Source organism: Phaethon aethereus (genome assembly GCF_964289735.1).
Source record: "Phaethon aethereus genome assembly, chromosome: 11".
NCBI classification, from domain to species: Eukaryota; Metazoa; Chordata; class Aves; order Phaethontiformes; family Phaethontidae; genus Phaethon; species Phaethon aethereus.
In genome coordinates this window covers 14,743,185-14,757,472 of record NC_138587.1, presented here as the reverse complement: position 1 = coordinate 14,757,472, position 14,288 = coordinate 14,743,185, and the positions used below count along the sequence as shown (strand labels likewise).

Sequence of the window (14,288 nt, the reverse complement as noted above, 5' to 3'; positions counted from 1 at the left end):
TTTCCATGTAGGAAAGCAGCATTGCCTTCACCAGCTAACTGCTAAGAAACTGCCACCTCATCATGTTCTGCAGCTTTGGCATTTCTATACACAGCAGCTCTTCAGCACACCAGTTTTCTAACCTTTCTGCCTCTGTCTTATCAATCCAAACTCCTTCCCTAGTAAAATGGCAAGAATCGCACTGAATCAAGATCCTTCACAGCTGGATTTAGTGGAGGAGCATTTACCTCTAGATTATTCTGCTTAGTTTGACCCAGGTATTTTTCAACTTCAAAGAATACCAAAAAAAATGTAGAATTTTGCTTTCGGTACAGGCCAGGGCACAGCATTAAAAAAACCCAACCCATCACTGAAGGTGCAGATGATTCACTATGTACTTAAAGCTACCTAAAACTTATTTAGGTATTCTTACTCCATCTGTGACAACAATTTTAAGAATCTTTTGTTTGGAAATTCAAATAGTTGAATATATACTGAAGGAAAAAAAACAAAACAAAACAAAAAAACCCCACAGGAGCTTTGAAGCTACTCAGCCAAATCATCATGGTTTAATAGTTCTATCTCATGCTATTAAAATGCATAATACAACGTAACAGTTAGCAATGTCTAATTCTCATCTATCAAAACTGAGTGAATATTTGAGGTGTTTGCGTTCTGCCTTGATTTATTCCTACAGTAGCCTCCTGTTAGTTAATTGAGAGCAAAATTAGAAAAGGCACATTGATAAGGTATCCTTAACTATTTGCTGTTATTATGCTTATCATAGTTGTGCCTAGAACTACAGTTTCACAGATGGGTTTTACTTGTGAGAAGCTGCTCTTTAGAAACAGCAGGGATATTTTGGATGATGGTACACCTACCTGGTCACTGCAAAAGGACAGACATGCATGCTCTGTGTCTTTAGATAAACATGTCCAGTAATACTAATAATAATCACTAAATAATGGTAAGTAGTGTGAAAAACAACTGCAAAATAACTCAGAGGCTTCTGTTTACTGGTTGGCTCAAAACAAAGCAAGGTATTAATGCCTGTTAACTGCTGCTCTTGTTTCACCCTAGGTGATTTTGCAGCAGCATGTCCTTGAACGACAATATGAAATCCCCCATAAAGCATACGCAGCTCGTGGCTGAACAAATGCAGAATGATGTCTTAAATAAAAAATCTTGTTTTCCTTACCCCATCTCTTTAAAATATTCTTTATATTAGCCCTTCCAGGAAGAAAACAGGAAACTTTGTTTCCATGGTATCACTCAGCATATTCAGGATCTATATTTTTGTCTATTATAAAAATGATACTTCAGGCTCAGTATGGTGCTATTTGAGAGTCATCATAGCCAGACTGTGGGGAAGAGATAGGAGAATCATACAGAATAGGGAGATATGCCCTTATCTGAAATTAAACAGAGAGACACAGTAACATTTGGGAAAGAGAGGAGACTGAGGAAAGGAGCTCAAACGTTTCTAAAAGCACGTTTCTGATGGCGAATTTCTTGATCTCACCTTTGGCATTTTATCTTGCTTCTGAAAAAATCCTCTCATTCACTACAACACTCCTGCCACCAAGTACGTCAGCACTTAAAACTAGAGGCTGGACTACAAAATTTACTAAGACTTAATGATTCAAGCTTTTTTATGTCCAGTTGCAAGATTATTTCTAGGGAAAAAAGTATATTTTGATTATGGCATCTGTAAACAGCGTAATACCATGACATTTAAAATAGTAATAGGAGTAATTTTGACATATATTCTCATATATTTTTCTATATAGGACCAACAGATTTGAGTTTACTGGCCATAAAAAACTCCCTTTGGAATAACATATCTTCTTCAGGAAGTATTTGTTCCTTCAAGTGAATTTAGTGCTGAGACAGTGTGGTAGTTAAAGCACAAACAGGGACTGTTGATAAAGTGGCAATGCATAACAATGTTGCAGTGTATTATAAAGGAGCGATTGCCTGCAGTTCATCAGTATGGATGTGGCAATGCAGTTCTGCTTTACATATTCCAGGCACTAAGAATTTTGTAGCAGTGATTACAGGAGGTTCTTCTTCCCCTAAAAAAGGAAGAAAAGAGAGGTTCATTAACAGAAACATTGATTTTATATTTGGTCAACGTTTTAGAAACAATGCAAAGAAAACTTATGAAAACCCTCTGGATCATGCTGCCATACATTCATGAGGCTGAACCATCATGCTCAGTAACTCCTTGTCTAAAGAATTAACACAAATTTTCTCCCCAGGCAGGGCTTCTTATTAGTGAACGGACCTAGTGAAGGTTTGGTTGTTGGTACTTCCTCACAATTAAACTGGTTTGAACTTCTGTTGATAATGCCCAATATGATGACCTCTGAGAATCTTTTCTTTGCAGATCAGTAGCCTGCATATGAACTGCACTGAAGGATAGAAAGGATTACAAATTACGTGACTTATGATTTCAATTCAAAAGATTTAATCAGTGTCCTGTAAAGAAGAAAGAAAGATCTACCTTGATCTAAATGGCAGAGCTATTCACTTCTGTTCTGACCAAGTAATGGATAAAAACCAGGCAGCCAGAACAGAAATGGCCCGTCCAAATCTTAGAACAAGAGTAAAAGCTAAAAAATTCTATCTACTCCTCTTATTATTAGGCATATAAATATTAGATCTATAAATATTTTGTACATCTGGGACAGTAAAAAAATGTAATGGGTTGCACTCTAATAGGCAGATGATGTGCTTGCTACTGTCTCCTTTGTACCACGCACCTAATTAGGGCTGTGGGTCGGGCGAGGGGAGGTTTGAGCGAGAGTCGGTCAGGGTGGTGCTCTCGGACAGGCACAGTGAATGGGAAAATGGCACAACTGCAGTTTCTTAAGATGTTGGAACACCAGCGTTAAGATCCAACCCTACCAGCTAGTGCTACAATGCTTAACCTCTACAGCTGAAACATATTAACAAGTAGGTATGTGACTTGAGAATTAATTACTAGAAAGACTGCCTCTTTCTTCCAGTGACTCCTTGGCAGCTGGGATACCCAGCTGACAGCTCTGTGATTGAATCAGGAGGAGAACACTGGTAAAGCATTCTTACAGAGATGCCATAAATTTTAAACCAGCATCCTACTTTCATCCAATACTAGAACCTTTACAGATGTCATCTGTAATTTTTCCCAAGCATGTGAGAAAAGGCTATGTTACAAGCAGGAAATTAAAGAATGTAATATTAATTTTGGAAGAGTAAGAGAGTATTTGTGGCTTATGTAACTAAATCAGTAAATCTGTATTTTTTTCCCACCTGAAAAGTTTTTAGGTTTTAGTTATTTTGTCCTATAGACTATCTAGCCTATAGATATAGATGCTATACCTGTAAATGAACATCTATAGTCTCTCTCCCCAAAATAATTCTGTTGTCAAACATGAGTTACAAATTTTTAAAATTTGTAAATTAAAAAAAAAATTAAAAATTAGTAATTTTTTAAAAATCCATTTAGCCAAGAGAAAAGTCCAACAAATTAGCTCACTGTCAACACTCATTCAAGAAAGCAGAAAGCATACAACCATCAAAATGCAATATTCACCTGTTGTAGCTGCTTAAGGAAAACCTCAGCAAACAGCAGTTTTATCCTATGAATACAATAGCTGGAACATTCCATTCTGATGTAGTTGTGATGCCAGTTCAATGTACTGTAACTAGTAAGGTCAGATCAGCTTTTTATATAGCCTGAGGCAATATTTACACCTTCTAGCTGTAGGCATCTAAGCTGGGTATCTATTTTGGAGAGTGTCTTCCAAGCACTGAAATTCCTCCACTGAAACTCATTTCTTCCTTCCCCCCAGCCCCACATCCGAGGAGATGCCTAATGTCATTCTGAAACTTGAGTTAACCACAGTACAGACTATATTCCTAAAGGTTCTAGTATGTGCTGGAGCAAAATAGGATGTCAGGTTTAGATTCTGTAAGAATGCTTCACCCTATCACCCGCTTGATTAAACCACGCAGCTGTCAGCTGAATATCCCAGCTGCCAGGGAGTCCCTGGAAGAAAGAAGCCTTCTCTCCAATAATAGGTCAATTAATGAGAAAGCAATTATTAATAGGGTTTTAGTGAAATCGTACTTAGCTAAGAATCCACCCCCAATAAGTTAAGGAAAAGATTCATTTTTCTAAACTTACTGAAACATATCTTTTTTACCACCTTTGTACAATGCTTACCTTTCTCTGCAGGGTCCTCACATATTATCTCAAGTATTTTGAGATGGTAGAAATATGCTCACAATAACTGAGTATAGTTTTTGAAACACTGCTGTATCTTACCTAAACCTGATGATGAAGAAACACTTCCTGTAATGGAAGATGTTTCAATTTGGTCTGTCAATAGTCCTTCCATTAAAGGTAAAGATAATTCAGATGAAGGAACAGACGAATCATAGATTCCAGAATCTCGAGGCATATCTTTAAGATTTGAAGCTTTAACAACATGTAACAGTGGCTGAAGAGCAGAGCTGCCACCACCCTGAATGTCCCGAGTTTCTATATCTTCTCCAAGGTTTAACTGCTGAATTATACCGTGAGAGTCTGAATTCCCTGCTGAAATAATATTTACATCTGTTTTCAGGTAAAAATCGCCATCCATCACCTGTTTATTCACCAAATCATTTAAAACCAAGCCCGAATCAAATTTTTCCATGACAGGCTCCGAGTAATGTAAAGAAGGTGGAGGGAAGGGAATAAATTGTTTCTCAAACCAATCTGGTTCCTGATCAATGAACTGATGCATATTGCAAATGGCAACATAAAGGGACCTCCCAGATTTGCTCCTGAAATAATTTCTTTTACTAATGTTAACAGGAAACACCTCTGAATCTTGTACACTAAGATTTCTGGAGTGTAAGTGTGAATACAGCTGAGGGAGATTGTCCATGAGTTTGTATTTTGTGCTTAGATCCAGAATACCAGGGATATCTCCTTCACAGGAGTAATCAAAGTAGACTGCAATGAACTTGCAGAGGTCATCTGAATTCTGCTTTGCTTGACGAAGCTTCTCTGCAACAGTCAACACAGCAAACAGAAAGAGTTCTCCTTTTCCTGCGTCTCTGGTTACCCCTCTGTGTTTCCAGTTCTTTTTTTCAACGAAGTATTTCATTCCCTTGGAACACACAATGATGACAAACTGGGAGTCATTTATTTTTCTAATAAGCCACTCTTTCTGATCTTCTTTACAGATTTTTAGATCTTCCCACAAATCTAGAGCCACCTAGAAGAAGAACAGAACATTCTGGCTGATATTCATTATTAGATATATTTGCTATAAAGTTTAAAGCAGTTACAATCAGTGTATCTGCTTGTATTTATCTGACAATTGAGAATTAATCATGAGTTTAACTATACCTTGTCCCTGATGCAAATACAAGCTGTTTTAAAAGAGAAATAAGTAATAATTAATGTTGATAGTGGACAAACTGGAATCAGTGATAATAACTCTCTCAGTAGTTATTCACCAAAATAACCAAGGCCTCACTTTGGTTGCGGGCTGAATATTTCACTGGGCTAAGAAGGTGGGCAAATTGCTAAGGTAAAAAAGAAAACCTTCCAGACTTTTTTTTTTTTAAACAAGAATGCTAGTTACTATATGAACCCATTTTGCTGTTTATTTATTACTTCAACCTGTGTTACATATAAATTTATGGAATCAATAAGTAACAGTGCAAAGCCAAGTAGCTGAATGTAAACTGGGTAGCTCCTTAAAAAATAAAACCACTAGGGATTTGGTAAATAGCAGTATTTCTCAGGGAATGAAAAGAACATAGAAAATATGGCTGGATCAAGTAAATTACTATTTACTTATCTGATCAAATTAGATATCAACAATCCACAATAAACAATGTATTGTGCCTGCCTCAAACAACTTAACTGTTGTATATTTGGGTCCTTAATGTGCTGAATGTAATGGAAATCCATATTCATTTATGAACTTTTGCCTATTAATGAAGTCTGGTGCCAAGAATTTTCATATCTAGATACAAACATAATTAGTGCCTGTAACATCGAGTCCTTTCAGTTAGGATGCAAAACAGCAGCAGCTCCTCTCTGAAAATTTTATCATAACAGTTGTTTTATTTTGTACTTTGTCAAATTTTCTGAACATTCTACATGGTCCAAAATGTCTGTGCACACCAAGATGAAGGACACAATGCTTCATCTCATGAAAGAAAGAATGAGCAGTAGAACAACAGAAAAAAATAGATGCAAACCACTTTCATAATAGACATACATCAAAACCATTTATAAAGTCTTTTCTCAAGCATTTTTCCAGAGAACAAAGTATTTTTGCTCTGGTATATCACCCATAACAGAGTGGTAAACTTCGCCATGTCAGAAGACAAGAGAGTAGGTGGATGCGTAGAACAGAAGGACTCATGAGAACTGTTACCGCACAGTGAGCTACAGGAAGAAAGTGATGATGCCTGAATTGGGCAGGCAGTTGGACTGGATGATCACAGTAGGTCCCTTCCAACTCAACTATTCTATTCTATGCATGGGGAAGAGAAGTCATTGTACTGCTGCTTGGGAGATGCTCTGAAAAAGGTACAATGCAGGTAGTTCTTTTGTGCCTGTTTTTGTTTCTGTTCTTCACAATACTGTCTGATGACCTATCTGTGAGAAAGGATTTTTAGTATGGTCAAGTTATTATTTTAAATGGCTATTAAATGCCACTGGTTTTGTCACTTATGAGAAAGCATTCCAATTCCATGGGAAAAATATGGATTTTTTTCATGGAATATGGAATATGGAATCAACTGTTCCATTATGCATTGAGCATCACTTCTTGTATTGAACTCCACAGCTCTAATAACAACACATACTATTTCTGTATGTAAATGCTATCAATATTTTGTTATATAAATCTTAAATGATGCCTGATAAGTTATGTCCCACAGTACATAGTTATAGCGGTTAACAGTTCACCTTAACACTATTCTAAACAGGTGTGGTGTAGCAGGACTAAAGTACATCTCTAAAAAAGGGATTCAAGTAAGTTACTTATAAAACACCCTACCTGAGCTATTTAAAACGTGAATAAATTGTGAACATCCCCAAGCATGTGAGGCATCGATTATGTGACTGTGTTATGTGGCCACTAGAGGCCAGACTTGCTGTACAGGTGAAAAAACAGTTGCCATTCATACATCAAAAATCACAGTGGCAGGATTAAAATGCAGCAAAAATAGACTAACAATTGTCTTGCCTTTTTACAGTTGAAAAGTGAAAGACTGGCCAAATATTGATTATGTTTTAGAAAGCTATCTGAGATTCTAAGCCTAGATGTTCAAAGTAACAATTTGAATGTCTTTCTCATAGCTTTAAATCAAAACCAAGAAAAAGACATGCTGATTTTGCAGCATTAATGGAACAGAAGGGAAGTAAAAAAATTAAACATGAATTAAAATCAATACATAATGTCAACAATTAATCCTAATTACACAGATTTTGCTCCACGAGTAGGAGTTTTGATAGATTCAACTACTTTAAAATTACAGTATAAAACATATTTTAGGAATACTGAAGCATATCAGGGAGACACCAATACTTCTTTGTGGCTGCTGACTGTAAAGATGCAAAACTTACTAAACAGAAAAAGCAGTAAATACAAAACAAGCTAAACACTGATGAATGAAAGTCCTGGAATCTATGCAGTACACATTTTCCACTATTCTGTTTTGGTTTGGGTTTTTGGTGGTGGTTTTTTTGTTGTTGTTTTGGGTTTTTTGGTTTTTTTTTTAAACACAGGCTCTGATCTGTTCCATTCCCTAAATAAATAAAATTTATATAGACAGTATTTAGAAAAACAACAGAAGTTATCTCTGTGAAAGGAGAGACCTCATTTCAAGGACATATTATTAAGAGTTTTGGGGGTGCGGTTTCAATTAAGGAAACTGTTTACAGAAGAAATGCTGAGTTTACCTCACAGCCACAAAAGTCCTGAAGAAAATAGGCAAAGCACTGGATGACGTTAACGTGTTTCTGGCAATCTTTACTGGAATAGCAGATGAACACTTTTGGCCGGGGATGAAGTCTTTCCACATGGAGACCTGCAGCATATGCTGAAGATTCTGAGCTCTCCTCATCTAGATGGGAATATATATTTTCTAAATCGGAAGAGAGAAAGACAGTTCACACTATAAAGCTTGTGGTTTTTTGGTTTTTTTTAAAAAAACTTTTGTAGGCTCATTACTAAAGCATACAGTAATGACTTTTTTCAAGAGATATCTCCTTTCCAGCCTGAAAAAGTTGCACATGCTCTATTTATCCAGTTTCTGAGTTGCTACATATGTGGAACACACTTTGACATGTGCAGTTATTACTATACAACTCGGAAAAGTCAAGAAAGGTTTATATTATAAATAGAATGAGGTCATTTCACCTCTCTCCAGCTTCAACAATCTTCAACTCTCTGTTCAAATATTATAAGCCTTAAAGATGTATCATCATCAAGAGTTTCCTGTATAACAAAATCTCTTGTTTTTAAAAAAACACAACACAAGCCAGGTAAGAATATTAAACCCCAAAACCACAGATCCCTTCAGAATATCATGCAGTATCTTTCTGGTATATATACACACACACGTTTGGATATTAATTTGACATTAATTTGAATTAAGATATGATAAATTCAAATCAAAATAGCTGTTAGTGTTTCTTTCCTTGTATAGATGCTTTTATGCTGGAACATAGAAATCTCGTCTTACACCAGACTAATTCAATCTAGTCCTACAGTTGATTGAGCTTATTTGGAATAACACGTGAGTATTTCAAAACACAAATATCCACCTAGGGGTTTAATTTAGAACAATTCATCAGTAATAACTATTCAGGAACAACTCTCTGTAGTGATTTGTCTGGGTTTTTTGTTGGAACTGTGCTAGCTGTGAGCAAAGGGATAGTTACAGAAGACCAGAAGGTAAAAGGATTTTAACCCAGATGGCATATAGCACTTGCAGTATACCTCAGTGCCAAAATTCAGATGGATAACACAGATATGTGACGTTTGGGGAAGTAATCTCTTTTTCCATATTCATGAAACTGCGTGATTCCCTAAATTCTACAAAAAATGCCAATTGATTTCTAACATCTCAATGTAACAAATGTGGCTTGCCACCTCCTGGACACAAAGGAGAGAGAAGTCAGCAAAGAGCGATGGAATCCAATTTAGAGAAACATCTGCAAATAAGTCTTAGAAAAAGTAAATTTAGGAAGATGGCTTAGGATGGAGTGTAAAGGCAACTTCCAGGAAAGCCAGCAAATCTGAAATAACAGATACAGGTCGTATTCCAGACAATGCTGAGAACTGTATTGCTATCACATGACTTTACTTTCCTTGTGGTGTAAAATAAATATGAATTAGGTATTTCTGAAAGAAATAAAGGAATGTTTAAAATATATCCGTTTACAGATCTCTTCGTATTCTACATCGTCATGTAGTACTTTCACAAATAAAAAGAAACCCGAAACCAAAAATGTTTCCCAACAGCAATTTTGTCCTCTCCTTTCTACAGTGAAGTCTTGATTTGTGATACACACTTTCCATGGCAACAAATTACCACCAAGCACGGATTCAGAATTTGCTACAAGTTTCAATACACAAAAAAGCTGTGGGGAGGAAGGAGAGACGGAGAGAGAAGAAAAGAAAGCTCTTGAGATAAAGGTATTTCTGGAATAAAGCTACCGGTTAGGACTTTTTTTGGTTGCAGAGTGCATCTTTATATGAACTCTGTATTGAATAAAACCCTCTTACCTTGCTGTTTCTTGCGGCACATCACTGTGAAAAGCGTTGCGAACGCTGAAATGACAACTAAAGGGACTGTAATGGCAATAGCTCTTATTGGTCCGGCCCACGGAGAATGTACTTTGAAAAATAAAACAGAATTAGCCATATGCAAATAAGCTATGTTATAATTATCTAATCAAATCTTCACACTGGGAATGTAAACTGCTGCAGTACATTATTATCGGGTAATTCTCAAATATACAGTAAATCCAACATCATGTTCTACTCCATTTTAAATAGGTTTTGTGCTGATTGCCCCCATCACCATAGCATTAGACCGACTAACGTAAGTAGCAAGCGCTGTATGCCAACTCGTACCTCCCCCCATCAGAACTTTACACGAAGTGCAGTTTTGATAAGTTACACAACACTAATTTGGACCCGTCAGATTTTTGTTCCAGGGTGCTGAGCTAGCCACTTAGAAAGAACCGTCTTCCTGCACAGATCACCTTTAGCAACGTGCATGAGGATTCAGTCCATTTTGCCCACTGCCTTAATCTGCAGCTGTGTTTTGTGTCTGCAGTTGCATTCTAAAATCCCCATTTAGCTTCTCAATCCCTGCTCTGATACAGAGCTACGGTAAGCATTCGCCTGACAGGTTTTCCAGACTGCTTAATTTCGTTTCAGGGACGAACTTCACAGGCAGGTAACGCACTCAGGCTGCTCTCACAGTTTCATTACATTATTCCCACACTACTGCATGCATCAGTTGCATGCAATTAAGATATAGGCTATAATTCTTTGTATCCACATATAAAAGAAAAGTGACTTTCCCACAAAGACTGCCAAAGATATATTGATCTAAACTGTATTAAATATAAATGTAGAGAGATGCAGATGTGTATGTAAATGTGTGCATGCCTACTCTTTTTTCATTAGGTCAAAATTGCACAACTGCCTCAGTAGTCTTGATTATGGCAAACAGACACACGTCAAATCAAGATTTATTTCCAACATAATTAAAACTGAATTTAAATTAATATGGCAAATACTGCATACCGTCTTAAAAAAACTTCATACCTGGTTTTAGCGCATAGTGCATTGTTTTCCTTGTTGTGTTAGTGTCATCAACCAGCTTTGAAAAGTAAAAGTTGAATTTTATTTTGTGGAAATTTAATTTTATTTATTTTCTGCAATATGTAAACAATTGTAATAGCTTTCATGACCCAATGTGAAGAAACTTACTGTTCTAAAAGTTAAAATGAAAGAGCACCACAAACTAGTAATTAGTGAAATAATTTGTCTTTGGTGGTACATAGTTTTATGTTGTAATATTAACTTTCAGAGTTCACATACTGTCATCATCAAGAGAAATAGCCACCTTTTAAGTATAGTAAAAACTGACCAAACTACAGAATTCCAATTAAAAAAATCAAAGTCCAAGCATTATGCAGGCCCAGAACTTTACTTGAAGGCACAGATGAAACTGCTGACCTCAAGGAAGCAAAGCTATGGAAAGGTCAAAAACTATGTCTAAAAACTTTTACTTCCCCAACGTACTTCAGTAGGGATGCCTGAAGTCAAATTTTACCCAAAAAGTGACTTGAAATACTTTAATTTCCGTTAATTCCTCCATTAACATATTCATTTAGCTGTTGTGCAAATTTATGAATATTACCTCAATTATATAATCCCCTGGAGACACATTCTGAAGAATACAACTTGTAGTATCTGTGTTTTGCTCCTACATCAAAGAAAGAGAATACTTTGCAAGCCATTCACATACTTTTAATACCTAATTAAAAATACATTCACATTGATTTAGAAATATACAGTGCCTTCCTCTATTAGGACACCTTAAACCAGCAAAACTGTCTTTCCATTCCTATATGCAAGAACTACAATCCTCTGCCTGCAGAAGTAAACTATAATTAATTATGCAAAAACCCCTTAAAAGTTTGGTCTGATACAGAAAGTCTACATTATGCCCTAAAGCTCCCTAGCTTTCAGACTTAGGATGAAAGGTTGACCAGTGAGAACAAACTTGCTATTGAATACTAACCAAAGTAAAGCAAAATAATACAGCAAATTGCAGCTCCCATAATAAGACTTAGGCACACAGCTGTACAAAATCACAGAGAGTCTAATTCCATGCACATACTAAAATATGAGCTATCTTGTGATACCATCTCAGATGGGTAATCTACAAATGTGGTCAGATATAGTGCAAAGATGAAATTTAAAAAAGTAGGAAATAACATGTATAACAAACATAGTAAAACCGCAGTTTGAAGTACGAATTAGTTGTGGGGTCTTCAAGAGGGAACAGTCTCTTCCCATTTGCCTATACTATTCATCTCCAATGGAGCCCTCAAGCCTGGTTTTGACCGAGTGCTACCACAATACAATCATAATTTACATTAACAGTACCAAATAGTTTAAAAAGTTTTAAACGGATAGTATTTTATATTACATTAAGTTTTCAAAGTTTCTATAAAACCTCAGAACACCTAAGGTTAATAGGTTTTGTGCTTTTAAGAGTTGCAAAACTCAGCGACATACCTGTTTGCAGGTCTTTTGCTTAAACGGACCTTCATGCTTAAGTTTGTAGTGAAGAAAGTAGTATCTAAACCCAAAGTTGTGAGGTGCATGATCAAAGGACACTTGCATGTTAAAACCCTGCTGGGTAACATTCAGATTCCTTGGCTTCCAGTCTGTCAGAGGAGATATTCACGAATTGGAAAAAAGTGACTCTTCAAGTACAGTAACTCTTTTGAGATGAATATACAGAAAGTATTGCATTTTACTTACAAGGTTTGCAGATAAGGTTTTCGGGCTGTAGCAACAATTCACATGCTACAAATACACACAAAAAATATTAATGATACAGTATCAAAATGCTATGCTATTTAAATAGAAAAAGAACAAGGGCAAAAGAAGGGAATTCATCATTTTGAAGACAATAACCCCATTTCTATCCCAGTCTCTAATATGCCTCGAGTAAATGTATTTTGCAAACTTAACTGCTTTGTTACGATTTCAAGTCCCTTCTCATCTTTGTATGAGAAACACGGGTTCGTTAATTTGAAAATTGCATTCCTTAGTGAGAATAGCACTTAGCACCGGGCACAGCACAGCAAGAGATGAAGTTGAGACTAACCTTAAATACATTTACTCTGAGTAAGTAAGTATGCTGAGCACTATTACTAAGACAAATGTTAGTGTGGTCTGCATCAACTGACAGACTTGAAAATATTTCAAGGAAGTTTTATAGGGCAAAAAAAACACAAGTAGGACAGATATGAGCATTTCACCCCAAAGGGTACTTGCAGTTTCACATCATAATACTATTTAAGCACTGAGGAGCTTATTCAAGTTTCTTCTCTCTAACCCCAATGAAAATTGCTAAATAAATGAGAAACTCAACTTTATTTGTTGTGTTGCTATCTAATTTTATATGTACTCATCTACATCTAGCTCTACATATCTGTTCTTGAAACTGTGATCTCAAAAACAACCTGAGCTTCTTCACAATATCCAGAGAGGAGAAGGAACAAGCCATCTTCATGTGTCAAATGTTCCCGAGAACCATGGGAGTAATCCTGTTGGAGGCAAACCTGAGATAATCTCAGGCCTACCTGAGATTTTTGTTCTGATTGTTGCCTAACATATATTATCATACAGCACAGACTTACCGGTGGCATCCGAATTCTTCCCACTTAATACCCAGATCTTACTTCAAAGACTGCGTCAGTAACTATTTTAACCCAGAGTCATCTAACATCATCATCATCTACATTGCTTTGTTGGGAAAACTAACCAAAAAAAAAAAAAAAAAAAGCGGGGGGGCAACCATTGGGGAAGAGTGATATGCAATACTATATTGCATGCAATACTTACGTCTAGTTCGGAAGAAAAATGGGTGATAATTACTTTCATTTTTAATGGAAGGAAAAGGAACAATCTTTACAAAGTAATCTGTTTCAAACTTCAGATTTACAAAGGGCTGGGATTCCATTCCCTACAAAAAGACAAAATTGCCACTTATTTTAAAATCAGTATTATAACTGAAAGTATCTTTCAAAACAAGCCCGCAGTTTTGTAAACATAAGCAGAAATTAATCCATTAGAATCCTTTATCTACCACTCCACTACACATTGACATAAAGAATCTCAATACTTGGATGTGGACTACTATAGATGTGCACCTGTACTCCAGTCTTCCAAGTAACAGCTTCCAGCTTCAGAAAAGCTTCTATAGAAAGGGACTAGATCTGTCTCTAGTTCAACTATCATTAAAGAATAATTTTCTAGGAAGCAATCTGCATCCTAGTAAACAGCACACTGTGTATACATTTAGACAGAGAGATACTTAGATTTTTATATTAAAGACTTTCAAGACTACTCACACAATCAAGCAACAATGAATGAAATTTTTCTTGAAACAAAGCACTTACTGTTCGTTTAAAACTGGGGCTGAGCTGCTTTGGATCTTTTAAAACCATCTGCTGGCATTGTCTTCCCTCTGATTTTAACTCCTCAAGT

At 36.2% G+C, this 14,288-nt stretch overlaps 1 protein-coding gene across 1 annotated transcript; it reads right to left on the bottom strand.

The window, feature by feature from the left end:
• Positions 1–1,938: 1,938 nt before the first annotated feature.
• Positions 1,939–13,764, bottom strand: IL17RD (interleukin 17 receptor D; the record flags this gene model as incomplete). The annotated part of the gene is made up of 9 exons (XM_082004508.1): positions 13,644–13,764; positions 12,555–12,599; positions 12,306–12,457; positions 11,422–11,487; positions 10,824–10,878; positions 9,771–9,881; positions 7,940–8,124; positions 4,292–5,231; positions 1,939–2,054 (listed from the first exon to the last, which is right to left on the bottom strand). The coding sequence occupies exons 1-9, from the start codon at positions 13,759–13,761 to the stop codon at positions 1,939–1,941; spliced, it is 1,788 nt and encodes a 595-aa protein (XP_081860634.1). The 5' UTR covers positions 13,762–13,764.
• Between the last annotated feature and the right edge of the window lie 524 nt (positions 13,765–14,288).